Source organism: Pezoporus occidentalis, unplaced genomic scaffold (assembly GCF_034315485.1).
Source record: "Pezoporus occidentalis ecotype Australia unplaced genomic scaffold, CSIRO_AGI_Poc_V1 ctg31, whole genome shotgun sequence".
Taxonomy (NCBI): domain Eukaryota; kingdom Metazoa; phylum Chordata; class Aves; order Psittaciformes; family Psittacidae; genus Pezoporus; species Pezoporus occidentalis.
This window is the reverse complement of record NW_026915052.1, coordinates 2,316,881-2,343,945: the sequence shown is the minus strand read 5'-3', so window position 1 is coordinate 2,343,945 and position 27,065 is coordinate 2,316,881. Positions and strand designations below refer to the sequence as shown.

Sequence of the window (27,065 nt, the reverse complement as noted above, 5' to 3'; positions counted from 1 at the left end):
TTGACTAGGGGCCGCTTCTTGGGAAGAGCAGGGGTTAGTTTGCGGTTGTCTGTGCGTATAAGAGCTCTTCTACCACCGTTGTGGGCGATGTAGAGGGGGGTCGTTTAGTTGGTGACTCTAGAAAGTAGAAAGACAGTGGGAAGCAATGGTTCCGCGGGCATGCGTTTCCCAGCCGGGAGGGGTGAGTGCCGCGCCGGTGGGGGGTGATGCAATGGCAGTGACAGGGAAGAGTTGAGTTGAGTGCAGTCGGGTCTGGCTGTGCTCCGGCGGGAGGTGAGCGCAGGGCCAGGCCTGGGGCTTGGGCGAGACACCCGGGCGGGAGAGGGGCTCTCGGGGCGGTTATTGCGGCCTCGTGGCCAATACGGTGTGCTGGGAGCGGGATTCTCTGCTGGGCACCTTCTCTCCGCGGCACGTCCGTAATGCTTGAGGGCTCTTTCCTGCGCTCCCTGCGTGGTCGCAGCCCCCGTGGCTACGTCTCCGGTGCGGCAGTAGAAAAAGCCCTTTTCCCTGGCGAGCGACGGGGACCGGGGTTTCTGGTCACTGGAAAATGCGGCCCAGCCCAAGCAGGCGGGGACCTTTGCTTTGGCCGGGCAGGCGTGTGTGGTAGAGAAGGGTTGGCAGGTTAGAAACATTAGCTTGCTGGTTAATGTCATGCATGACCATCCCTGCACAAGAACTTGGCTGTTAACAGTTGTGGGGTAGTAGAGATTCATATTGGACTTCCTAAAGATTAGAGTGGTTGAGTGGCCATATTATCATCTCAGGAAATCGCCTTGCACACTTTAGTGTTTTCATACAGAAGCTGATGATTGCCATGGCTGGGAAGGTAGGGCTGCTATAAAATGCAGCCTGTTTTGGAGTACTTACGGTATATTTCTCACATCTGTGTGCATACTAGCTGCTTTAATTTCAGTTTTCATTTTTTATTTCCAGGAGGCAGGACAGTTTTCGGGAACATAAGTGCTGTCAGACTTAAATTTGCATTCTTTCATTCATCATGAAAATCTTTTCAGGACTTCTGTATTGCTGTTCTCTTTTATGAAATGTTTGTCATGAAAAAGCTTTTCTTAGCATAACGTGAAGCCCTGTTCTTTGATTCTCTGGTCTCTAACTTACCAAATCAGATAAGAAACAGTGAGAATTATCATAGAACTGTGATTGTCACCCAGCTGGAAAGAGAGGAGGACATAGTTGTTTTCTGATATCTATGCCAAGGATTATTTTTGAGATATTATTTTGTCTCGTGATGATCTAATGTTCTGAAACAGTCGCAAGAGCAGTGCCCCGTACAAGTTACTATGCATTGCATAAATATAAAAAGCACACAATTCTTGGCTTTTAAGTTCACACTGTGAAACTGTGCTGAGGCGTTTAAGTTCATTTAAGACCCTGGTCCTGAATATCCTAGTAGTCCATTCTCAGGTTCTCATGTATCATTTTTTCCTTCCATATCTGTCTGCATACAATATCTAATGTGGGCATACAGTATCTAATGTGTCTAACACAGCAATTAAATACTGTGTCTATATGTTAGACGCATGTGTCTAAAACCAGCAGTATCTAACTGCTGGCTTTTATAATATCAATAAGAGGGCAAGAAAAAAAGCCCTGATAAAGTGCAGAATATCCAAATGTTCTTGTAAGCAGTTCACAATTGCAGTTATGGATTTCAAAAGATATAGACCTATTCCATATTACTGAATTCCTGGCTTGAATTCCATCAGCAAGTAATGACAGTACTGAGGTAAAAAGAGGTAAGTTTTATGTAGCAGTCAATATCTTTTACATTCTGTAATCATAATATCTCTTGTTGCAGTGACTAGATAACTTTTGCTGCTTCTTAATGAAAATGCACCGTATTTTGTGATACTTTGCTCAGCTTAAATCCCTAATATTCCAAAATCTTTAAAGAGTCTTTCTCTTTCACCACTCTCCACTATATGTGCTCAGTTTCAACTCTGCCATTTCAGCCTTTCTGAGCAGATGCAATCTGTCAGTAACAGTGTGCGTTCAGAAATTAAGCTAAAACACCAAATCACAATTTGTTCTCCACCAAAGGTTAATTCTTATTTACTTTATTCTATTTTGTAAAATTTGAAGCCAGTAAATATAACTGGCATATTCTTACAGAAAGGGTGTAATTCTTCATAAACATTTTCTAATATAAATTTACTGTTTTCCAGTTAAATATCTTGTGCTCATGAAAAAGAGGAAAACGCTAGTATCCAAATAAAAGAATGTAAGTAAACTGCAGGAATACATCAGAGAATTGTTTATATGCTTCAGATTACCTCTGCAGAATAATGCTGTCAAATTGCAAATAATCAAACTTGAAAGGATCGAGATTAGGTTAAAAACTAAGTAATACATAAGTATTACTGATAATATGTTAGTCTTATTTTAGTCAATTATGTCAGCCCAATATGGTGTCAATGTTAATAGACAAAGTGAATTAAATTAGTAAGTGGACAGATATGCTTTTTAGCTTTCTTGGGGTATGAAACTGAAGCTCAAATCTGGGAATGCCACAGCTGTCTGACAAACAAAGCCTTAATGGCAGATATGTTTTGGTAGCCAGCAAGTTACCAAATCAACCTGTGTAAGTTTTCTAGGCAGGTGAAGTCTTTTTACAGCCTTTAAATATATACTGTGTAAATATAACCAAGGTTGTGATTAGGCTGATTGTTTTTGTAGAAGGAAGGCTTTGAAATACTGGTGAACAACTAATGCAACTGCTATATGCTTTTGTTCCTTCTATTTTAATTCTGGGAAAAGGGAGCCAAATGAATATGTATTTTTATTAACAGCTTATATGAGTCACTTATGTATGTAACTTGTAACTCAGTCTAGTCATGCTCCATGCATAGCAATGGATTCATAATATGCTAGGGAGTGTCTCCAGAGAGACATAATCCTTTACAAGTCAGTAGGACTTTACATGGGCACAGAGTTCTTCCTTCATAGATGTGGGCATAGAATCATAGACTCAACTAGATTGGAAAAGACCTTTAAGGTCATTAAGTCTGACCTTTACCCCAGGACTGCCAAGTCCACCACTAAACCATGCCATGACAGCGAATACTCCAACACCCTGCTGTTTGCAACTCAGAATTCAGTTACCTTTTGTTGCATTTGTTGCTATCATGTCTGAATACAGTGCGGGTAAAATAAGCATAAATTTATGAATTAAGATGACATCACTTTCCTCAGGTAAAAAAGCTATACAGTAGCTTGGGTGATTGCAGAAATTGACCACATCAGTTTGTGAGGCAGCACTTCACAACACTGGACAACTTGCAGTGATAGTTTTCATGGAAAATGTACTTTTGTCACTAGGATCTGCACTGTTACCTCATTTTAATAGTTTATGAAATTCTTTTAAAATTCTCTCTGTGCTTCTCTATGTACTTTGTTATTATGGTATGTTCATCCCAAATGGATTCATCTGAGATAGTTGCAGTTTCACTTATGTCCTGGGTTTAGCAGTAGCCGTCAATTTTTCTCCTTCTTGGTAGCTGGTGCAGCGCTGTGTTTTGACTTTCAGCCTGGGAACAGTGCTGATAATACCGATGTTTTCAGTTGTTGCTAAGTGATATTTACCAGGACCGAGGACTTTGTGAGTCTCATGCTCTGCCAGGGAGGAGGGGAAGCCAGGAGGAAGCAGAGACAGGACACCTGACCCAAGCTAGCCAAAGAGGTATTCCATACCACAGCACATCATGCCTGGGGTGGGGGTAACTGGGAGTTACCCAGAAGGACATGGGGTCTTCTGGGTCTGACTCGTTTCTCGGCGGGTGGTATTGTATTTTCTTCCCTTGTTATTTTCTCTTGCCATTGTTGTCGTTGGTCATAGTGGTGGTGATTTGTGTTGTACATTGTTTGCTGGACTGGTCTTGTCTCAACCCGTGGGAGTTGCACTTTTTCGATTCTCCTCCCCATCCTTCCGGGAGCGGGGAAGAGGAGAGCCCCCGGGGAGGGGTGGGGGGGGTGGGCGGGCTTGATTGCTTCTAGCCTGGCACCACTCACTGGGAGTGAGTGAACAAGCTGTCTGGCTAGGGTTTAAACCACGACAGTTCTTTTTTGGCGCCCAGCGTGGGGCCCAAAGGGTTGAGATAACAACAGATCTGTCCAGATTAATAGTCACTCGTCACAATGCTGATTTATTGGCTCTCAAGGTTGTTCCTCTTGATCTCACAGTTTCAGTATATCGTACCTCCATCCGGTATTTGCTGTATTAGTGTTTTTCAAGTGTGGGGCTTGGGCTAAGGTTTTTGTCCCATTGTACTTTATGGTAATGACTTGTAATACAATAGAATCATTGATCGTGAAACTGATCTGGCTTATGTTCCCAGTGTGGTCACCAACTTTATACTTTGGGAGGTATATAATAAAAGTGCTTAGCAATTACACATCTTTTTTCTCCTTCTCGGGTGGTCAACCTGTGAAGGAGACATTCTTTTACCCTCCCAGTCCTCCCCCCAGATCATTTACAGCATCATTTGAGAGTTTTGAATTTTTTGAATGGCCTTTTAATGCTGTTGAGACTTGTTTGCTGATCGTGATGGGGATCACCATGTTGGCACACATACAGAGTGTATTTTGCCCACGACTGATTTCAGGAGTTAAGCAGAGTCAGGTTTGGGTCTTGTCTGGGGTTAAACGATGATGTCGTTTTTTAAACCCTAGCCAGCCAGCTTGTTCACTCACTCCCAGTGAGGGGTGCCGGGCTGGAAGCAATCAAGGCCCCCTGCCCCAGGGGCTTTCCCTTCCTCGCTCCCGGAAGGATGGGGAGGCGAATCGAAAAAGTGCAACTCCCACGGGTTGAGACAAGACCAGTCCAGCAAACAATGTACAACACAAATTGCCACCGCTACCCCCAATGACAACAATGATAAGAGAAAATAAGAAGGGAAAAGAATACAATACCACCCACCGAGAAACAAGTCCGACCCAGAAGACACTGTGTCCTTCTGGGTAACTCCCAGTTACCCCCACCCCAGGCATGACGTGCTGTGGTATGGAATACCTCTTTGGCTAGCTTGGGTCAGGTGTCCCGTCTCTGCTTCCTCCCAGCTTCCCCTCCTCCCTGGCAGAGCATGAGACTCACAAAGTCCTCAGTCAGGGTAAACATTACTTAGCAACAACTGAAAACATCGGTATTATCAGCACTGTTCCCAGGCTGAAAGTCAAAACACAGCGCTGCACCAGCTACCAAGAAGGAGAAAAATTGACGGCTACTGCTAAACCCAAGATTACTTACAATGTTGTTTTTCTGACAGATGGTGTTCTCCTTACCCATTTTTAACACTTATTTTCTTCTGTGTAAATATGGCAAGCTCACTATAACCAGAACCATAATGGTTTTAAAATTCTCTTTGCCTATCAAGTTAACGCTTGTTTATCCTCAGTTATGAATACTTAAACAGTATGATGCTTGAATTTTTATGAAAGAAATTATTTAGAGCATCTGTAGTTCTAAAGAAGTCATCATTTTGTAGAGAGCTGCTGAGCATGAATAATTTCTGAAAATAAGGGCTTTTAAAGATAATTAGTTCTTCTTTTGCAGTTGAAATGAATTTTTATTCCTGGCAGGTTACTAATGTTCACTGGATTTCTTAGACGTAAATAAAACTCTATTTTTAGATCAGAGGTCATCTGAAGGCAGTTTATCAGATAACCTCAGAAACATTAGAGGAAGAAATTTCTGGGATACCAGTAACTGCTGTGCCAGCCTTTATGGGAGGCATATGTAGTAAAGTATGAGTTAATTCAATGCAATCCACGTTACAGGCGTTTGTGTCTTGGATATTACTAAGAGGTGTTCAGTGTATTCATTAAACTTAAGTACAGCAGAGCTCTTTATAACATTTTAGATTACAACTGATGGGAAAAGATCAAGGTATTTCTGAGGTAGAGTGAAAATCATTTTAATGCTTTTGATAAGAAAACATTACACTTTAAGTATGTTTGTGTTAAGTAAGTTTAAGTATGTTTATGCTTTAAGTATGTTTTATGTAAGTATGTTAAGTGTGCTTACTTAACAAAACAGCATTATTTAACTTCCTGTACTTTCTCTGTTAGTGTACTGTAAACTATGCAGTTGTAGTTTACCGAAGTCTCAGTCACTGTTAATTACTAGACTGGTAAGAAACTTTGAGATGGTGTTATTGTTAATATGTACAATGATATTAGCCTGGAAGGAAAGCCCATTTGTGGAATCATGGGAATGCTCTGTGCTAAGAAACTCCAATGAACAAGGTGTATATGTTGGACATAGGAAGGCTGCTGTGTTATTATTCTTGGCTATCTCATCATCTAAGCCACCTCCTCTGATTTTTCCTATGCTCTGCTGAGAAACAAAATAGTTCCTTAAATTTATAGCCCGTTGCGTACCCAAGGACTCTTTGGAAAGCAGTATTTCTCGCTAATAATCAATGTGTTTTGTAACCTCTAGAGGAAAGCAGTAAAGATGACTAAGCTTTTCTCTTGCATATCTTTCTTTGAGCTGAAGTACTACATTACATATATTAAGGCAAAATTCCATATGACAGTCATAAAAATCTCATCATTCAGAATTTGACAGGATATCAAGTAGTGCAAAACCATTAACTAATTGGGAATGGGATAACCTCTACCAACTGTTCTGCAATGCTCTAAATCATAATGTATTTAATTATTTTTCCTTTTGGCAAGAGTTTGTCTTTGAAAAGGTGTTCTTGTGTTAAAAACAGACAACATTAAGAGTGATCTCTAAATTTATTGGATACTCTTGTCAGTCTTGGTCCATTTCTGTGTGAAATTGAAGCTTATTGTGTTGATGCCTCCACATTTATCTATCTGATATGAACAGAATTAGGTCAATATAGTTTTTGTATTCTTATTCTGTTCTTCTAGTTGGCAAGATAAACACAAAAGAATAAAATACACTGTTTTTTGCCTTACAGTTTTCCTTGTTGTTGCTGCTGTTTGGAATCTACAAGCCAAAGAATTGGAAGACAATAAATTTACTTGAATTGTAAATAAGCAAGTCTTTTGCAGTCTGGCAAAATGGCTGATAGTCCAAACTGTGATTTGAAATCTCTCAGTCCGCTCCAGCTGTTTGAAAGAGTAACTGAACAAGGAGAGAAAGTCAGAGCACTGAAAGCAGGAAAAGCACCAAAGGTATTTTTCTTTCATGTTTTGAACCCATCCTTTTCCAAGTTAGGTCTGCCTTTAAGAATGCTGAAGAATATGATTGTTCTAAGATCTTTTTTTGTATTGCAGTAAGAAAAAAATCTTTTTAAAAGCATTTATGTCCATTTTGTGAACTATAGCCATACCTGGAGCAAGGTAGTCACTAGCAAGAGCACTTTTTATTCCTGAATTAAGAAAAGAAAGTCATAGGCTTAGAAGTCTGCTTTAGCCACTTGGCATGCTGTGACAGGATTCAGAGTATTTGGTTTTCAAGTAAAATTTGTGTCATTCGCATTTTTCAGTGGTTTTAGATGCTTCATTAAAATCTTCTTCTTCAGTTGTATTTGTACATACTAGTAAATATGCCTTTCTGTAACTGTACTGACAATCCCTGCTTAATCTCATTTAATTAATTTAGTAATTTGCCATTAATTTCAAGTTCCCTGTTCTGTCATCGCTATGTTGGCAAAGAGAGTTCAGTTTTAATACGGGCTTTCTTAATATATTGCCTGTGGGAGTAAGCCTTGAAAACTGGGAGTCAAGTATTTATATATTTGTATTATCTATTATTTATTGCCTGTATGAAATATTACAATAGTCTTGAATTTAAAAGGTCATAACCATGGAAGTTGTGAAGAAATTTTTTTTCTAGTTTTTCTTAAAATTTGTCAGTTAATTTTAATGAACAGTTTTAAGGTGAGCCACTAAAAGCATTTTAAATTAAATTAGACAAGAAGTTATGTTTATGTATCTTAGTAATTTGTGCTTAAAATGTTAAATTTGTTATACCCCTGAAAAGAGAGGAAGCATTTTCTTTTTCCGTCAGGCAGAAATTGAAAAGTGAGACAATGGTGCTTTAAATATATTGGCAGTAGTGATGCTCTAAATTCTGTGAAGTAAGAAATGGTTACCTGCTACTTTTTTTTTGCCTTTGGTAGTAACGCTGCAAACATGTAAATAAAAATTTAGAGTTTATGAATAATGCAGTTAAAGTCAAAGCATGGATGCAGGATTTTAAAAGGTTAGGTAGGACATTAATGTAATTACCTATCCTAAGTATGTCAAGGCAAACAGGTTTTTTTCCCTTTATTCAGGATGAAATTGATGCAGCAGTGAGGATGCTATTATCGTTAAAACTGTCATATAAATCAGCAACAGGACAAGATTATCAAGCAGGCTTGCCTCCAAGAGATCTTGTATTAATAAGCAATGGAACAACTAAAGAAGAGGATGAAGATTTTGTGGACCCCTGGACAGTGCAGACTTCAAATGCTAAAGGCGTGGATTATGATAAACTCATAGGTACAACTCTTTCTTTACTGCTACTAAGGAATTTAAGCTAAGTGATCCTAATGATCATAAATACAGCAAGGGATCACAAAAAGTCCTGATCAAAACCATCATGACTATCATGATGTCACTGTAAATCAGTTCTCTAAAGCCATGTTAAAGCCTGACAGCAATGCCCTTCTTCCCAGTAATTGTTTGTGTACGTGTGTGTATGTATGAACTTTTGATCTACCCTAGAATGGTGGGTTAGGTTAAGGGTTTTTACTTACAGTACTAGCAGATTGGGGAATTTGGTGGATGAGTCATTTTGTTTGTTCAAGTGATGTGTTGGAAATTTGTCAGAGAATGCTAGCCTAGCAATTTCAGGTGGTGAAACAGTTACTGCTCGTTATTGATAAACCTCCTCTTCTTCCTCCCCATCTTAAAATAATAATAAAAGATATTGGCCAAGAAATAGACATCTGATAGATCTTACAATAAAGGATATTTTTGTGCTACCTAAAATCTGTTTATTTACCACAGAAAGTTGCCAGTGTTCTTGTGTTTACTCAAACAGAAGAAAAGTGCTAAAAGCACTATGTCATTGAAAGGGATATTTTTCTCAAATGATTATCCTAGATGCACTTAAGTGTATGTTTGCACAGCAAAACAGCCTGAAGGTATTTTGGGAAGAAAGTTTCTGTTAGCTAAGCACTGAACATGAACATCCATAGAATTTTTGTTTTGTTTGTTTGAGCAGAGGGCAGAGAGGTGAATGAGAGAGATTTGTGTGTGATATTATCAACCATGCTGGTAATTCAGTGAGCTGAATATTGCAAGTGATAGCAGTTAGTTGCCAGGGAATTTTTTGCAGGTTGTCTAGTCAGCCCCCAGCCTCAGAGTCAACTGAAATAGGTTGCTTAGGACCCCGTCCAGTAGGAATTTTATTATCTCAAAGGTTGGAGATTCCATGATTTTCCTGGGCAGCCTGTTCCAGTATTTGACTATATACACAATATGGAGTTTTTTCATATGTTTAAATGAAATTTCCTTTATTTCATATAGTGCCCATTGCCCCTTGGCCTTTCACTGGGCATCACTGAGAACAGGCTGGTGCTGTCTTCTTCACTCCCCACACCTCCCCTAATCACATACTTACACATACTGATAAGACCCCACCTGAACCTTCTCTTCCCCAGGCTTAGCAATCCCAGCTCTCTCAGCCTCTCCTCATACAACAGATGCTCCATGCTCTTCATCCTTATGGCCCTTTGCTGGATTCACTTTGGGTGTCCTTTTTAAGCTGGAGCTCAGAACTGGATCCAGTGCTCCAGATATGTCTCATCAGTGCTGAGTAGGGGGGGAGGATCACCTCCCTTGACATTGTGGCAGTGCTGTTCCTAAAGCAACACATAAAGCGTTTGACTTTCCAATGTCACAAAACTGCATTGTTGGTTTATGTTCAATTCCATCTTATCAGGACCCTAAGGTCCTTCTGTGCCAAGCTTTCCAGTCAGTTGGCCCCCTGCCTGTACGAGTGTATGGCATTATTCCTCCCCAAGTTCAGGACTTTGTGTTCTCTTTTGTTGAACTTCATTAAATTCTTGTCAGCAATTTCTCCAGCCTGCCAAGGTCATTCTGACTGGCAACACGACCATCTGTTGTATCAATTACCCCTCCCAATATTGGGCGATATCCACAAACTTGCTGAGGGTGTACTCTATCCCATCATCCACATCATTAATGAAGATGTTAAATAGTTTTATTCCCAGTAGCCAATACTATTGGGTACACAAATAATGTTGGGCTCCAGCTGGATTTTGTGCTGCTGGTCACAATCCTTTGAGTTTGGCAGTTCAGCCAATTTTCAATTCACTTTACCATCCACTTATCTGGTCCAGACTTCACGAGTTAGCTATGAGAATGAGAAGGGAGATGGTGTCAAAAGCCTTACTAAAGTTGAGATAAAAAATATCCACTGTTCTTGCCTCATGTACTAGGCTAGTCATATCACAGAAGGCTATTAGGTTGATCTGGCATGATTTTGCATTCATAAATCCATGCTGACTACTCCCAGTCATCTTCATGTCTTTAATAATGTTTGGGAGTGGTTTCCAGGATTATTTGCTCCATCACATTCCCAGAGATTGAGGTGAGGCTGGCCAGCCTGTAGTTCCACAATTCCTTCTTCTTGCCCTTCTTTAAGGTGGGAGTGGCATTTCCAGCCCCAGGAGCCTCTCCCAGTTGCTGTGACTGTTCTGTCTGTACTGGCCTGATCAGTAAAGTTACTGTATAACAAATAGTAGGGTATTAGTTTCCTGTATGCAAATATAATATGGCAATGGCAAAGAGGAAAAGTACACAATAAATTTTCAGAAAATGCAAATATGCCATTGAATATGACAGGTCTCAGGACTTCTTACATACAGCAAGTTGAAAGCTATCTTTTGGTAAAAGCTAGTAAAACGCTAGTGTAAAAACACTAGAGATCAAAAGCATGCTAAGAATTTTTTTAAGGTTTGTTAAGGAGTAGAGACTATGTCCTTGTCAGAAGCTGTTTAGGAAATCAGATTCTTAGTGGATAGAAAGCCTAAAATGTTTTGAACACCTTCATGAGAGGAAATAGGTAGGAAAAAATTACCCTATTTTTTAACCAGGAAGATGAAGATGGGCAAAGAAATGGGAGTTGTGCAGCCTGTGAATGTTTGTTTAATGAAGATATTTAGGCATTTCCAGTGAAGTGCTCTATATATCAGAGACTTTTTAACCACTTTCCATCGCAATATACAAATATTTCTGGGGTGGCTAGCTCATTAACCTTATGTTTTCTGTTTCTGTGAGATTAGCCTCTTACCAGCTGCTATTGTTCTGCTGAATCAAACATTTTCGTGTTCATTTGTTCTCTTTTTAGCATTCATCCAGATTATAATTAGTTTGCCATTTTGTAATGCCTTTTATTTGCTAGAAAGAAATTAATTCAGTAATTAAGGTTTGCTTAGGACAAACAGATGTGATAATGCTTGGAAAACATATGAATTAAAGCAGTGGTTGCTGAACCATGTATCAGCATTTGTCTTTTTTAGTTACATTTATTTTAATGGGTCAGTATGATACCCTGCTTGATTCATCTGGAGTGAATGAACAATTCTAAGCAAGAACTCATTTGCCATTGGATAATGGTATAGACACCAAGCTGAGTGGTGTGGTTGGCATGCCTGAGGGACCTGGACAAGCTCAAGAAGTGGGCCTACATGAACCTCATGAGGTTCAACAAGGCCAAGGTCCTGCACCTGCGTTAGGCAGCCTGCAGTATCAAGACAGGTTGAGGGATGAAGGAATTGACAATAGGCCTGAAGAGAAGAACTTGGTGGTACTGGTGAATGAAATGCTGTACATGAGCCTGCAATGTGAGCTCACAGCCCCAAAAGCCAACCGTATCCTGGGCTCCATCAAAAATGTGGCCAGCAGGTAGAGGGAGGTGATTCTGCCCCTCCACTACACTCTAGTGAGACCACCTTCTAGAGTAATTCGTCAGCTCTGGAGCCCTCAGAACAGGAAAGAAATGGAGCAGGTCCAGAGGGGCCACAAAGATGATCAGAGGGCTGGAGCACTTCTATGAAGACAGGCTGAGAGAGTTGGGTTGTTCAGCATGGAGAAAAGAAGGGCTCCAGGGAGACCTTATTGTGGCCTCTCAGTACTTAAAGGAGGCTTACAAGAAAGATGGGGACAAACCTTTTAGCAAGGTTTGTAGCAATACAAGGGGCAATGGTTTTAAACTAAAAGAGGGTAGATTTAGATATAAGGAAGAAAGACTTTACAGTATGGGTTATGAAAACACTGGGTCAGGTTGCCAAGAGAGCAACCTGTAGATGCCACATCCCTAGAAACATTCAAGGTCGAGCTGGACATGGCTCTGAGCAACCTGATCTAGTTGAAGATGTCCCTGTTTAATGCAGGGAGGCTTGGACTGATGACCTTAAAAGGTCCCTTCCAACCCAAACCATTCTATATAATATTCCTAGTTTTCCCTCCTATTTAGAAATTAATTCCTACTAACTTAAAATTTAATTGCATATGCAAAGCCTTATATTAATGCCATGCAAAACCAGTAATTCTCTAAGAAAATTAAATGGATAGAGAGGGTCTGGAACAGCAAAAGTGCATACCTCCAGGTTGATGTTCAAATTGGGTACATTATCACACTTCTGTCAAAACTGAGTATTTCAGTGGGGATTGTGATTTTTGTTTGTGAAAGGTTGTTCATATAACAAAATTAAAAAAAAACAGTTCCTGTAACAAACTTAAACACAGATCCCCATTGTCAGCCGGAGTGTAGAAGAGGAATTCCCTGTGCTCAGAGCTTCTCTGCATTGCAGTGCCCTAGGGTACATATTGGTCTGATTCTTCTGTCCCATCCCTCATAATCCCTAGGGAGCACTGCAGTCACAATGATTAGGATGGTCATGGTTTTAAATAGTTTGTTTTGAGATGTATGTAAAGCCTTAAAGTAGCCTCCAAGTTGTTCTTAGAGAACCTCTGCTGTAAAGGGATCAAAGGTCTCTTTCCCTTTTCTGGGGAAGAAATTTCTCTAGTCTACTGTAATACACAAGTTGTATCTGAATATTTACTTTCAAATTACACCAATGTGCTTAATATTCCTTGCTCCCCCAGTGGGTTAATTTTCTTTGTAAAATGATTTGTAGTACATTGGGTAACCAGCACAAGTAGAGAGCTCTGCCTCCAGCTAGAATCAGTCTGTCTCTCTGTTGTCCAGTGATGTAAACCATTGCACTGTCCAGCTGGGGATTGTTGCCATGTGCTAGGATGTAACATTAGAAGCCTACCTGTTCAACAAGTATTAATAATTATAAATACAATAATTGTTATTTTTGTTAATGACAGTGTTCTTGCAGGAAGGCTTTTAATGTCACTGGGTTTTGGCTTGGAAAAAAAAAACCAAGAAATAATAATTGAAAACTTAGGAATATGCTGTTTTCAACAGAGCAGAGCTAAGTAGTTCTGTAAGCCGTAATTTACTAGCTGCATAATGAATGGTTTAAAATTAATTTCTCTGTTTCCAATTTCCTTAGGAAACTGTCAAGATATTTGAAATCTATCAAGTGTCAGTGATATGTCCCTGTGGAATGATTGTTTTCTGTTATAGTGAGGAAGACCTGAAGTGCTTCTCCCATGTGGGTGTGTGTCTTATAACCATGGAATTTGCCAGCGCAGTCTCTCTTTAATAAGAGAGAGATTTAGATATTTTGTGCATATAAAATGTTATCTTTACATCCAGAGTCTGTTTTGTTCTCTTGGATACTTTGGCATTTCCAGTAATTAAAAGTGCAAATTGTTCCAATGCTGCATGGACCGCAGTAGTAGCAAAGAGTAGATTGTTGTCTTGACTTTATCAAATGTTTATCAAATCCAAATCACAAAGCATTGATCCGCTTGTTAGGGTCCAAGAAATGTGACTGGAGTATAGGAAACTTTACTGAAGAAATAAAAGGCTTCCCCAGTTCAGTTTGGAATAGGAAAAAATACTGTTATTCCACTCTGTCAAAACCTTTTTTGAATGAAATGACTACATCTGAAAATATTGTTTTATTAATCAGCTGATTTCCTGAACCACCGAGTAACAACTTCTGCTTGGTTGCCATTAAGAGTATTATGCATTACCTTTTTAAGCCTCTTGAGGGGAGCAGTGTCTGTAATCATATCCATATGAAAGCAGAATTAAGTTTGCAGAAGAGCATTTGGGGTTGACAAATAAAAAAAGTGAAAAATCAGACATCAACAGAGGGACATTTAGAGCCTCACAGCTACTTTTATCCTATGGCTTACTTAGGCCATGTTATTGACCTAAATATGTTTCTTTGTAATATTTTTTGTGCTGAATATCAATACTTCATCTGTAAGGAGACTGCAATTATAATCAGTAATGGATAGAACAGTACTACACGTTGTGAATGGTTTGGGTCTCCTAGCATAGAGTTATTTCTGGGGATGGATAACTACTGGGACTTCAGGGAAGAATCAGGAAAATCCAGCCTTTTTACCTGAGATGTGAAGATGTTCTTTTTAATCTAGGCTGCATCGGTATGTTCTTGGTGATGCAAAATCTGGTTGCAAGTGTGCTTTAATTTTTTTTACATTTTATGATTATAGTTCGGTTTGGCAGCAGTAAAATTGACACTGACCTGATCAATCGAATAGAAAGAGCTATTGGGCAAAAACCTCACCGCTTTCTACGTAGAGGAATCTTTTTTTCTCACAGGTGAGTTTTTGTTGGTTTAGCATTCAGAGAGGTCCTATTAGACTTTCTGTGAGCATTTTTGGGAGGAAACCTGTGACTAGCAAAAGGCTATGTTCTTCTATAACAAGGAAAACCAACTCTGTCATTTGAAGTTAGCAACTACTGCAGATTTCCACTGTCAGCATTTGAAACCCCTGGTTGCATTTGTTTCTGATGTGTCCTCACTAATCCCAAATTCAAGAAGTGTGCACAGGATCTTTGCTTTGTACAGGTTTCATTTGATTCTGTGATGTTAGCAGCCAGACAAAAGCGTTGTTCTAGCAGTGAACTTAAGGGCTCATATGGTGTCAGTGCTGATTTAAGCAAGGGTTGACATGGCCTGTTGGGACTTGTGCATCTGTATTGTTATATAAAAAAGACTCAAGGAATAATCTTAAGCACCAGTCTGCCAGTCATCTACACTGTTTAATTGTTAGCACACATGGCAGCTAGCACATTTCAGCTAAGTGCCTAAGTAGGATACAGGGCATAGCCTCCACCAGATACCATTTCAAGCTGGTTGTTTGAACCTACTTGAGAAATTATTCTGGCTCTTTTAATTAGGCTTTAGAAATTATTATCCAATTAAGTAACTCCAAAAGTTATCCATTTTCTATTTAAATTTAAATATTGATTTTTAATTTCTTTTTTTCTTCATTTTCATGAAGTCTGAAGGTGACAATACATAAATTAAAAAATGAACAAACAAAACCCTTTTGTTTCTAGGACATTTAACATACCATATTTTATTTATAAGTGTGTTTGGCCTCAGAAGCAGTCAGATTTTGAATAGAAGCTTTTTGCTGTGATGTTTCTTCCTGAAGAGTTGCATCTGTTTTCTCTGTTTTTTCTTTAGAGATATGGACCAAATCCTTGATGCTTATGAAAATAAGAAGTCCTTTTACCTTTATACAGGCAGAGGGCCGTCCTCTCAGGCAATGCATGTTGGTCATCTTATCCCATTTGTGTTCACAAAGTGAGTTATTTCTACTATGTGTGTTAATCAAAACATTTTTTCCTAAGGAAATACTGACCATGGTTTATGGAACTCCTTACGTGAGCTGAATATTAATGAACTTAAACAATGCAGTCTTACCTTTTCATTAAAATTATCATTATCCCTATGTTGCCATGAAGCCCTATTCCTTGCACTCTTAGCCCTGTGGCATCCCTTAGAATTTCTGCTCTTCTTAAAAATGAGTTTGTGGTGAGACTTGGTAACATTGCTCTATAATGCGGTTTCTGTTCACATCAACAACTGCATATGCATACAAAGAGGAGAAACAGGCCTCTTTATACACTTCTTTTTCAATGTATAAAAATATTTTATTTGCATGACTTAACGTTTTCATTTTAACTTACTTTGTGATAAAATCTTCCTGCTTTTATTAGGTGGCTGCAAGAAGTATTTGATGTTCCCTTAGTTATACAGTTAACTGATGATGAGAAATATCTATGGAAGGACATGACAACTGAGAAGGCATATGAGTATGCTAAAGAAAATGCAAAAGACATCATTGCATGTGGTTTTGACATCAATAAAACCTTTATATTTTCTGATTTAGACTATTTGGGGTAAGTATCAATCTTTAGGGCTCTAATGAAGAAATGCCTTTATTTTCTGTCAAACTTTGACAGCCAGCAATGTTTTGATAAATGTGTCTAAATTTGAAAGCTTCAAGACAAGTTTTACAATACTTACAATAGAAACATAATTAATTTTTTGGCTGTCTAATATTTTGTGTATATAGTATTGTCATTCTCCTGTATAACATATGAAAAAATACTTTTGTGTGCAATGCTTAAATTTAAATTATGAAAAACATATTAAACCAGCTAAATTGTGAAAATAGTTAAACCTCCAAGAAACCTCCAGATTGATTTAACATTGTATCCAAATCTTTGTGGCGTGCTTCCACTTTATCTGTGTTAACAAAGGGCATTTCAGCAACTGTGGTTAATTAATTTAATAATAGAGCGTGCAAGATTATTATTTGGACTTTGAGTAAAGTTTAATGAAGATTTAAGAAAAAGAAGTGTCTATTGGAACTGCCTTCTCAGAAGGAATAAGTTTTATGACAAGAGTTCAGAACCAGAGTTATGGGCTTTGTTATACCATGTGGGGAAATGAGCTTCCCTAAAGACTTGGATGAGAGAGTGTATATTTTAGAGATGAACTGTATAACATACAGCCCCAGAATGTGGAACCTACAAAGCAGCTTTTCTTCCTTTAACTCCTGTGATTTTTCTTGCCTTAGAAAAGTGTCGTTAACACAGATCTGCCCTATGGCTGAATAAGGCTGAATAACAGAATCGCTGTTTCTTTGCTTCAGCTCCTCAGCAGAAATAAAAAAGGAAGAAGCTGCTGAGCTATTTTTTGGTTTGGAAATACAAGCAGGGAACTTAGCCTGTAGAAAACAAGAATTTGGAGGATTTGAGCTACTATTACTTTGACAAAATGCAGTGTCCTGTATGGGATACACACTGGGGATGCCAAGCAACACAGAAGACATAATCCATTCAGGTTGCCTTAGTTCACAGAGAAGCATAAGGATAAGTAAACTTCAGGTTCTGTGAGGCATTTTGGCACCATTTCCAAATCAAAGTGTTTCTGGGTTAACTGCCTAGTTAATTGTGACAAAAAATGTTTGCAGTAAATGTTGAGGGGAGGGAAGAATAAATTAAACTTTCAAGGAATAAAGTTCTTGTTTGTAAATAATTCTGTAATTATTATCTCAGTGGGCCACAGAAAATCTGAAACAGATTTAATCCTGCAGGGTTTTTGACATTCTTATCTTATAGTTTCTGCCTGCAGTTTTCTGCTCTTTTCATTTTATTTTTCTACTTTATTTCTCACAGGACAAGTACTGGATTCTACAAAAATGTTGTCAAAGTTCAGAAGCATGTTACATTTAACCAAGTGAAAGGAATCTTTGGCTTTACAGACAGTGATTGCATTGGTAGGAAATAATGGGTTACTGGAAGTGATGATTGCTTTCACTCTCTGTGGCACTATTTAAGTAATAATTTAAAGAGATTAGTATCATGAAATGGATAGAAAAAGCAAGAAGATCCATTTCTCTAGGCTTTTCTAAAAGGGTTTTATTGTGGTTCCCTCAATATCGAAAACAATTTACAGTGAAATTTCTAGTGTGATTGATAGCTACTTTTTCAGCCTTAGTAACAGCAAAATACAAAAGACCAATGTTGAATCCCCAAGGTAGAGAACTGTTCTTTTCCCTTGGTGGTTGGTTTTTTTTTTGGTTTTGTTTTTTTTTTTAATAATGGAGTTATAGTCAAGTATGCCTCCTAGAAATTTTTATGCCAGATTTATATAGAAGCTTTTCTCTTTCATATTAATACACACATGCATGCATATGCATGTATGAAAAAAGTTAAGGAGTGCTCAAAAGCCTAATTATCAAGGTTCCGAGTAACTCTGTCTTCCAGTTATTTCACTGCAATTGCAGGTTTCTGTAACATTGGCCAAAAAAAAGTCAAATATGGCATTAAAACCTTGGTGTCCTGAGCACTAACGTCGTTCTTTGACCAGTAATTAGGCCAGTGACAGCTTTTAGGCTTCACTGTAACCGAGCAACAGATTCCTGCTTGTTTTAAACATGCTCTAATAAAAGTTGGTATTGTGATAATGACTTCATTATGTGTTTGAAAAAATCTGCCCTTTGCTTTCTTTCCAAGAGGATTTTGATCAAGGAAGTATCTTGGGCACCTTGTGACTAAGCACTGTATAAAAAAGAAAACTAGGCATATCTGAGATGCTTCATAAACATAGCATGCATATAGCAATGATTCTAAGATCTTGGAGCCGAACTTGCCTAATAAGTAGCTCTAGAGTCATTCTCACAAAGAGTTAAAAGAAAAAAAGAGCAGCTCAGGCTGATGATGTAGTCAGCTGAATTTCTGGGGAGGGTAGATAGTTCAATGATGAAGAGATTATGTGCTGATGAACCTTTTCTGAAACGTTTGTGATCACAGCCTGCCTCTTTTCATTAGTTTCTATGTTACTTTGAAGGTTTTTGACAACATAGAAGGTAAAGATTAAAAGATTCCCTCAGATAAGGCAAGACTGCTTGAGAAAGATAGCTGTTGGTGTTCAACTGAGTATCTGAATGATTTACTTGTGCATTTGACATATTTCAAAATGTTATCTCTATTTATCATTGCTTGTATTGGCTGCTTAGCTTTTCCAAATATACTCTTTCCTAGGAAAGATCAGCTTTCCTGCTATTCAAGCCGCTCCATCCTTCAGTTCATCATTTCCACAGATATTCAATGGCAAGGAGAACATTCAGTGTCTTATCCCATGTGCTATCGATCAGGTAAGAAAATCGTATTACTTATTTTGCTTTTCATGGACTTGTTTTTATGATGTACAATTCAAGCTTCATGGTGGTATGGTGGAACATCTGTAAAACATTCCTGCAAGCACCTTTCTGGGGCAGAAGCTGGAAGAGCTAGAAGTATGTTGTGCTGTGTGCTGACAAATATGAAGGCTTAAGCCAGCTATCTGTATTTGTGCATTACTCATTCTTGCCAGTCTTGGATCTTTCTTGATCTCAGCCCATTTCACCGTGAGCTGAAACCTGTGAAAGCAAAGACACTAAAATTTATGCAGAAGTTTACTGACATGGGTCTAGGAAGAATCTTTGGCCACCTCTGTGGTAATTGGGACAAGACTTAATGAGCTCAACTTGCAACACAAGAGATTTATATCGAACCATAGGGAAAAATCTTCTATCAGTAAGTATAAAGAGGCATTGAAGTAGTTTGCCAAAAAGGCTGCAGAACCTTGACAATTTAGATCTATATAGAGAGACTGGAAGAACATCAACTACAAATGACAGTGGTAGTGCCATTACTTTAAATAAGTATTGTTTCTAGGAATCAAAGTCTGCACTGTCTGAATATTTAGCTATTTTAGTCACAGGGTCAGTGACGTAATTATGCTCATCAGCCACAATATTATGTACTAATATTATAATTGGTTTAAGTCAGATCATCAGCACAGCACTGCCAGCTTGATCACTGATTTATTTCAGATTTTGTGCTGGTTCTTAAAAGACTTTGAGAGAAAGCTTGCATCTTAGTCTTCATCCATCTGCTGGTATACTAAGCATAGTTCTCACAACTATTGGAATTCATGTAAATCTTTGTTAATATGCCTATTAGTTGGGGGAATCAATGTGTATAACAAAACTATGGAGATGGAAAAAATAGATTTTGTTTGTTTGTTCCTCTGGATGAATTGGATTGGAAGTAGATTCTGGAAAATATTGGGGTTTGGGGTTTTTGTTTTGGGTTTGGGTTTTTTTTGAGACCACCTGCTAAAGCCTTAAGGAGTCTGCAGTAGTCAGCTTTTACATTACATTTTTCAGCTTTATTCTGTATTTTTATTGATGGTTGTTCTAGGATCCTTATTTTAGAATGACCCGGGATGTAGCACCTAGAATTGGACAACCTAAGCCAGCCTTACTGCATTCAGTCTTCTTCCCAGCCCTACAAGGAGCACAGACAAAAATGAGTGCTAGTGACCCTAACTCCTCCATCTTCCTCACAGATACACCCAAACAAATCAAGACAAAGGTAAGGACCTACAAAACCTGAGAGTTAAAAGCTTTATAACAAAAATGAATGGTGGTCCTCATGGTTACAATGACAGTTTTCTAATGTTATCTTCAAACATATCTGAATCCTTTTTCCCATACATTTCATGGCAAATCCTCCTCAGGAATTGACTGAGTTACGCAAATTTAACTAGCCTATGAAATATATCCTTTTGCCTTGCCAATTAGTCAAACAGTACAAACATTAGCTAGAATAATGGACAAAACATCATGTTTATTTTTCTGATGTCTGCATAACAGTGGTGTAAGAATAAGAGCTGTGGAGGTTCCTGCTCTGAAAATAATGTTGCCATAGTTTTGAAATCTGACAAGCCATGATATAAATCTAATAAACAGCTCTTTCTATTGACTGCCTCTCCATGCTGGGAGCACCAAGTGTTGCACAGTGTGAGTTACAACACAGGTTAGGCTTTTCCTGCTACCTGGGGATCTGCTGCTGCCATGCACTCCAATTGACAAACAAATACTGTGTTGAATTTCACCTAAGATTTAGAAGGGGTATTTTCTCCTGAGTATATTATGAGTATTTTTTCAAGCTCAAGGGAAAGTACATCTAGTTTGGCAGAAGTCCACCTGTGTTGTGGTATTTAAAAAACACAAATATAAATCAGTCTTTGCAAAAGGATTTATATAGGCATGATAACTAGACATTAAGTAACTGTCAGAACAAGAAAGATGTGTATGCTGTTTTACTGGGTGGGCTTGGATTGGTTCTCTTATGGTTGATGAACCCATGGTGGCTCAGATTCTTCTACAGCCATCTTGTAATGATTCATTATCTTATGAAGAAACTGATTAAACAGAACTGTTTTGAAGAATTGGAATTCTTCATGTGTTTGGATTATAATAACTCCAGTTTATTTGCACAGTTACAGAGTTGCCTTTTAAATAAAACTGTAATTTCTGAATAGAGGATACACTGTTAGTGTCAATGTTGGTAATATTCTTCCATTCTTTACCTGGCAAGTAGCTAGTAATCTGCAAAAAGATCCAAGATGCCCTGTGTCCAGTTAATAAGTCCTATTTCTGGTATATTTAAACTAGTTGGAAAAATAAAAAATAATTCTAGCTACTTGGAGTGTAAAAGCTATAAAGAAAAAATTCTGAACATAATGGCAAGTATTGAGTAACAGAGGACAAACTGAGATTTATTTCAGCTTCTGAAGCTTGTCATAAACAAATCTTTATGGAAATAGAGCCGGAGTGAAAGATCAAATATCGTTATGGCAAATAAAGTAATGATGTTCAAAAACTTAACAGGTAATAGTGGATGGAAAACAAACTAGATACTGAGAAAGGCTGAGAAGCTTCTGGGAAATCCAAGGAGATAAATGTCAACATTATAATAAACTATTCTTATTGCACCTATCAGCACCAAATTACAGCTCAATTATTTGATTTCCTAGAAAGTGTTATTTAGATTCTGTCTGTACTAATTCAGGGAAAAGGTCAGTTCATCATTATAAATAAATCGTTGAAACTTTCAGTCAAAGACTAAGTGCCAGAATATGTAAAAAATAAACTTGAAATTCATGTAGAAAACGCTTCATATAAAACAACAGTGTGTCTTCACCTGGCATATTGTGTTTAATTCCTCTCCCTTTAATAAGAAGGCAAACTGTAGAGATGAATGATAGAAAAGATTTCATACCAAGGCTTTCAAAAGTCTAGTAGAGGAGAGAGAGGCAAGTGCAAAATAATATGTAAAAACTTAGTTTTACAGATACTGAGACAGATCTTCAGGCTGTCCTGCAATATAAGAATAGATGTGATGTGGCAGATGGCAGTTCATTTTCTGAAGATACTCATCAGCGCATCATTTTTTTATGGAATTCGTTGCCACAACATCATCTGTAATGTGGTGGTTAGAAGGATTCAAAAAAGCACTAGACAGTCATCCAGATAGTAAGAGTGTTCAGAAATTGTAAATGCATAACAGCTCCTAGGTACCAGAACTGAAAAAAAAAATCTACTTCAGATGTATGTGTGTCTCTTGGCTGCTTGATGGTGATATCTGAAAAGATACAAGAGCCAAATGAAAACTCCACTTATGGTTGAGAAATACTTTTCTTCCTTTTCTGGCAATTTATTTTCTTTAAATTTGGAGGAAGATTAGCATGCTCTGAGAACTCTATACATGTGTAAAGTTTTAAAATACGCTAGTGGCTTCTGAATTTACTGGGAATGGGATTAGCAAGTAGGTGTATTCACCAGTGCAGTTCATCTGCCCATGGGAATCTATGCTTAGAAAGAGAGGGGAGAGAGGAAGGAAGTATTCCATTTTCATACTGAACAATTAGGCATTTTCTGATTTTAGCCATTCTAGCCAGACTTGTAATCTTTAACTTCTCTTCCTCTTATTTTCCTTTTCACTGAAAAGAGAAGGAGCCAAGGTTCTCTCTAGGATTTCTTCAAAATTCTCCATGCCTTCTTCATGTCTTTCAAAATTAATTTCTTGATGAAGTGAATATCTAATTTTTCTTTACATGAAGTACATTTCCTGTAAGCGCAAATTCTATCCGAGAGACAACTGCTTCAGCAAAAGGGACTTAAAACTTTTTTGATTAAATCTTGGGTGGATTATTTTTAATTTTGCTTTATTTTCATTCTGATTATGCAGTCTGAGGAATATATATGTAGCCATTTTTGTCTTTGTATTCTAATGACCTTTTGCCTCCCTGTGTTGGTCCTGAGGCTCTGCATTAACTTGCACCACCCTTCACCCTTCAGCTTGTCCTTAGTATAGAATTTTGAGGATCATGATACACCTCTGTTTACAATAGAGCAGTGCATAATTTAGGAGAAATTATACCATAAAATCTTTATGTTGTTTCAGATTAACAAGCATGCCTTCTCAGGAGGCAGAGATACCATTGAAGAGCATAGGAAGTACGGAGGTAACTGTGATGTTGACGTGTCTTTTATGTACCTGACTTTCTTCCTAGAAGATGATGACAGGCTTGAACAACTGAAGCAGGTAAGTAACCAAGTTGACAATAATATTATTCATTCCTTATTGTAAGGACAAAGCTGTAACCAAGTCCTCCTGTGAACTTGCTGCACAAAGGTAGTTGTGGTGTTACTCTTGCACTCTCCAGCCCTTGCAAGTCTCAATATCTGTATTTGTTTGCAGTGTTCTTTATCACAGGCCAATCTATCTCTTCTTAAAAATTAATAAATAAAAAAATAAATAAACTCCTAGTGTTTTCATAAAGATCTCCAACACTGTGTAGAACATCTCCCCTACCTTTCAAATGAAGCCACCTTAGGATTAGTGTTGTTTTTATTGTATAATGCACTCTGCCTGTTCCTTAGGTGCAATGTACCAATATACTGTGCAAAAGTACGAAAGCTTCACAGCTGAACTTGCTAGGATTTTGGGTGTTTTCTTATCACAAGAAATGCAGTAGCTATGAGGAATTGATTCTCTGTTCCCAAGAAAAAAATGCTTCATGTAAGTGGCATTTTCCTTAAACCTATCTGGCAGACTTACGTCCCCAGGGGTTGGTAGCAAGATACTACACTTCCTTCAGCTGTATGTTTGTCATCAATACTAGGCAGTAAGCATTCTCTGGAAGGCAGTATCCACAGTTGAAAGTACCCATGTCACATTGGTTTCATAGAATCACAGAATGGTTTGAGTTAGAAGGGACCTTAAAGATCATCTAGTTCCAACCCACCTGCCGCAGGTGGGGACACCTTTCAGTAGACCAGGTTGCTCAAAGGTTTGGCAGCTTTGGGAACAGCTATGAGAAAGTCAACAACTGCAGATTCTTCTCCAGCCCTCTGGTATATTTATATTATTTTATATAAATTCCACACAAGAGCAGGGTTGGATAGCTGCTAATCCCTATGCAGATCATCATCAATTTCTTATGGAAATCTGGAGCACATTTGACTTAATGAACTGTTTGCCATTAGTCTCCAGCCACTGCAACATTATCAGCCTAACTGCAACAGAGCACAAAGCCTAGACCACCACTAGCAGCTTGCTGCAATGTTAGCCCAGAACCAGATTAGAAAACATGAAGTAACTGCTTATACTGGCATTAGTGGGGCTGTTTCAGGTATGGTACCAGAAGTAGCTTCCAGAGAAAGCAATATTGGTGTTTTTATAACAGAAAAATCAAAACCACAACCCAAAAACCACCACTGAAGTTACAGTTCAGCTCATTGTTGTTATCCATATTTTACTGTTGCTGAGTAAGCATCAGCAACAATTACAGCTTGAATTGGTATTACAAATGGCTTAATGGCAAGAGAAGGTAAGATTGCCATTTCATATCATAGCTGAACTGCCCCAGCCAAGGTTGACCAGGGCTGAACCTGTCAGCAGTTAGCCTGTGCTTTTAGCTAAGTATATTTCCAATATCACAGGAACTGAATGAGTTCCCAGCTGTGAACCTGACTGCTAGTGTGAACACAGATTCTGAGTGTCTTTGCTATAAAAAGGATATTTTAATCACATCTGATCTCATACCTAAATGAAGTGAGGAAAAAAAAAAAAAGTGAGAATTTGTACTTATTGCAAAAAAAGCTTAAGGTGACTTTTTTTGAACTGGGATTCTGGAGTGAAAAATACACCTTTTCTTTCAAATAATTACAGGATTTCCCAGTTAAATTCTTGTGGATGTACCTTATTTAGTCCATATAACTTTTCACATATGAAATTGCACAGCTGCCTTAATCTTTCAGAAGGCAACAAGCAATTTTGCAAGTTACATCTTCAAAGTGATGCCATATAGTCTTCTAAGGCATGTGCCTATTTTTAAGACATCCAAATCTGTATTTGCTAGGGCCAGGCTCTTAAAGCAATACTTGTCATGAGTCTTTTTCCATATGGCACCATATTTAGCAATCAACGCTTCCTTGACAGGCATACACAAGTGGGGAATTGCTCACGGGGGAGCTGAAGAAGGTACTCATTGAAACACTGCAGCCCTTGATAGCAGCTCATCAAGAGAGACGGAAGCATGTCACAGATGAAATCGTGAAGCAGTTCATGACTCCACGGAAGCTGGCTTTTGAATTTTGAAGAAATGTGTATGTAACTTATCACCTGATAAAACCAAGAATAACTGTTGTCTTCTGTTGTATGTCATCACTCCCTAGTTATGTACAGCCTGCAATCAGTGCTTTATAAATACTGCTGTTAATGTGTTAATTAACGTGTATGTCAGAGTACAGGAAAAGTTTAAAATAGGAACTTGTATCTATTTAAAATCAGAATACACAAGCTAGAATTGCCCAATCTTGCAGAAAAGCATGTCTTTCAGCACATTGTTATTTTATTGTATTTCATGTTGAAAATATAAAATAAAAGTTCCATTTTGATGATAAAACCTAACTTGTAAATTGTTCTAAATACATTGGTAAAAGGTCATACCTCAACGTAATAACTAGTAACTCCATTTTCTCTTCTACTGTGTACCTTGATATAGTAGACCGCATGTCCTTTTGAGCTACTGGGAACATGCTGCGCACAAAAAGATAGTGAGGTTACAAAGCAGATTATACAGTACTTAGGCCTGGGACTGATGCAGAAAGAATGGAGATCTGCAAGTTGAGCATGAGAGAAAGAGCATCAGACTGGTTTTGTTACAGCCTTCCTTTCTGACCTGGAGCAAGTCACAGAAATCTCACTGTACTTTTGTTTCTGCAGCTATTTAACTGGTCTGACTGCTTCTGGAGGGAGGAGGTTATCATAAGGTTGTAAAGTTTGTTAATGTTCTCAGGTGCAAGCTAGTATAGGCATGCAAATTTTTGTTTCTAGTTATAAAAAATATCAAGTGTTAAATCATACTGTGAAAATGAAATAACTGCTGGATACTTCTAGTACTGTCTGTTCTATTGCACCAGGTCATTTAAATTAGGGGTACTTATTGTAAGATGTATTCCAGTGAGAAAGTATAATTTGTTAAAATACCTCACATACTATTTAATTATCTCCTTTCTTAAAAAAGAACTTCAATGGCTTTGCTACGATTTATGAATGAAAAATTCATATTATTGGCTAATTTGGTTTGATATGTACAGTGCTGAATGCAAACTTAGATCTATCTTGGTTTTATATAGAATAGAAATTTGCTAGCCCAGATGTAGTCTTATCTACATCAAATAAAAATACCTTTCATAACACAGGTGGGTAATGGTGTGTGGTATTTTTAAATCATTTAAAAATATGAGGAAGGTAGTTTGAGGTGTGAAAGATTTAAGCTTGAAAAGGTTGTGTACTGTGGAGCCTAGTGAACATATATTGACTGTAGCATTCTTAAAGAGACCCAAAAAAGCACACTTTTCATTTCACTGTAAACCTTTGAAGTCAGCTGGTTACACTTGGGTTAAGGGAGCATTTTCAATGGTGAGTCTTCTCACTGACTTCAACAGACCTTGGATCAGCCTGTTAGTATGTGAGAACATGCTGGGCTGCTCATGCTGCCTGAAGCTGATGCTGCTGCCATCCCACCAGTAGCGGTTCTGTAACGCAGCATACACATCCTCTCTGGCAGTGACCTTGCATTTCTGAGATGGAAATGTCTGGGGGCCAAACTGTATGTAAATTACATTTGTGCAAGGGACCAAGAAAAGGCTGAAACTCAAGGCAAATTTAGTCCTATTATTGCATGTGTTTCAAACTTGTGCTGAAAATAGCACTGCTTAGCTTTTGTCCTTTTCTTTACAGT

The 27,065-nt window shown here is 38.2% G+C and overlaps 1 protein-coding gene across 3 annotated transcripts; it reads left to right on the top strand.

Annotated features, from left to right (window-relative positions):
- The first annotated feature begins 53 nt into the window (after positions 1-53).
- On the top strand, positions 54-25,724 carry WARS1 (tryptophanyl-tRNA synthetase 1). 3 transcript variants are annotated; one of them, XM_062627958.1, is made up of 12 exons: positions 54-181; positions 2,184-2,239; positions 6,945-7,161; positions 8,268-8,475; positions 14,611-14,719; positions 15,594-15,713; positions 16,130-16,312; positions 17,597-17,697; positions 18,965-19,077; positions 20,168-20,341; positions 23,219-23,359; positions 25,259-25,724. In XM_062627958.1, exons 3-12 carry the CDS (start codon positions 7,048-7,050, stop codon positions 25,415-25,417), a joined length of 1,422 nt encoding a protein of 473 aa, XP_062483942.1. In that variant the 5' UTR covers positions 54-181; positions 2,184-2,239; positions 6,945-7,047; the 3' UTR covers positions 25,418-25,724. The 3 variants fall into 3 exon arrangements, with proteins under 3 accessions (XP_062483942.1, XP_062483941.1, XP_062483944.1); XM_062627957.1 differs by having other exon boundaries at positions 181-273; XM_062627960.1 differs by lacking the exons at positions 54-181; positions 2,184-2,239 and adding an exon at positions 190-273.
- The last annotated feature ends 1,341 nt before the right edge of the window (positions 25,725-27,065 follow it).

Coding starts and splice junctions, on each gene's coding strand:
- WARS1 (XM_062627958.1), top strand. CDS start 7,048: ATGGCTGATAGTCCAAACTGTGATTTGAAATCTCTCAGTCCGCTCCAG. Junction 8,476..14,610: donor GGATTATGATAAACTCATAG/GTACAACTCTTT, acceptor TTATGATTATAG/TTCGGTTTGGCAGCAGTAAA. Junction 23,360..25,258: donor GGCTTGAACAACTGAAGCAG/GTAAGTAACCAA, acceptor CTTCCTTGACAG/GCATACACAAGTGGGGAATT.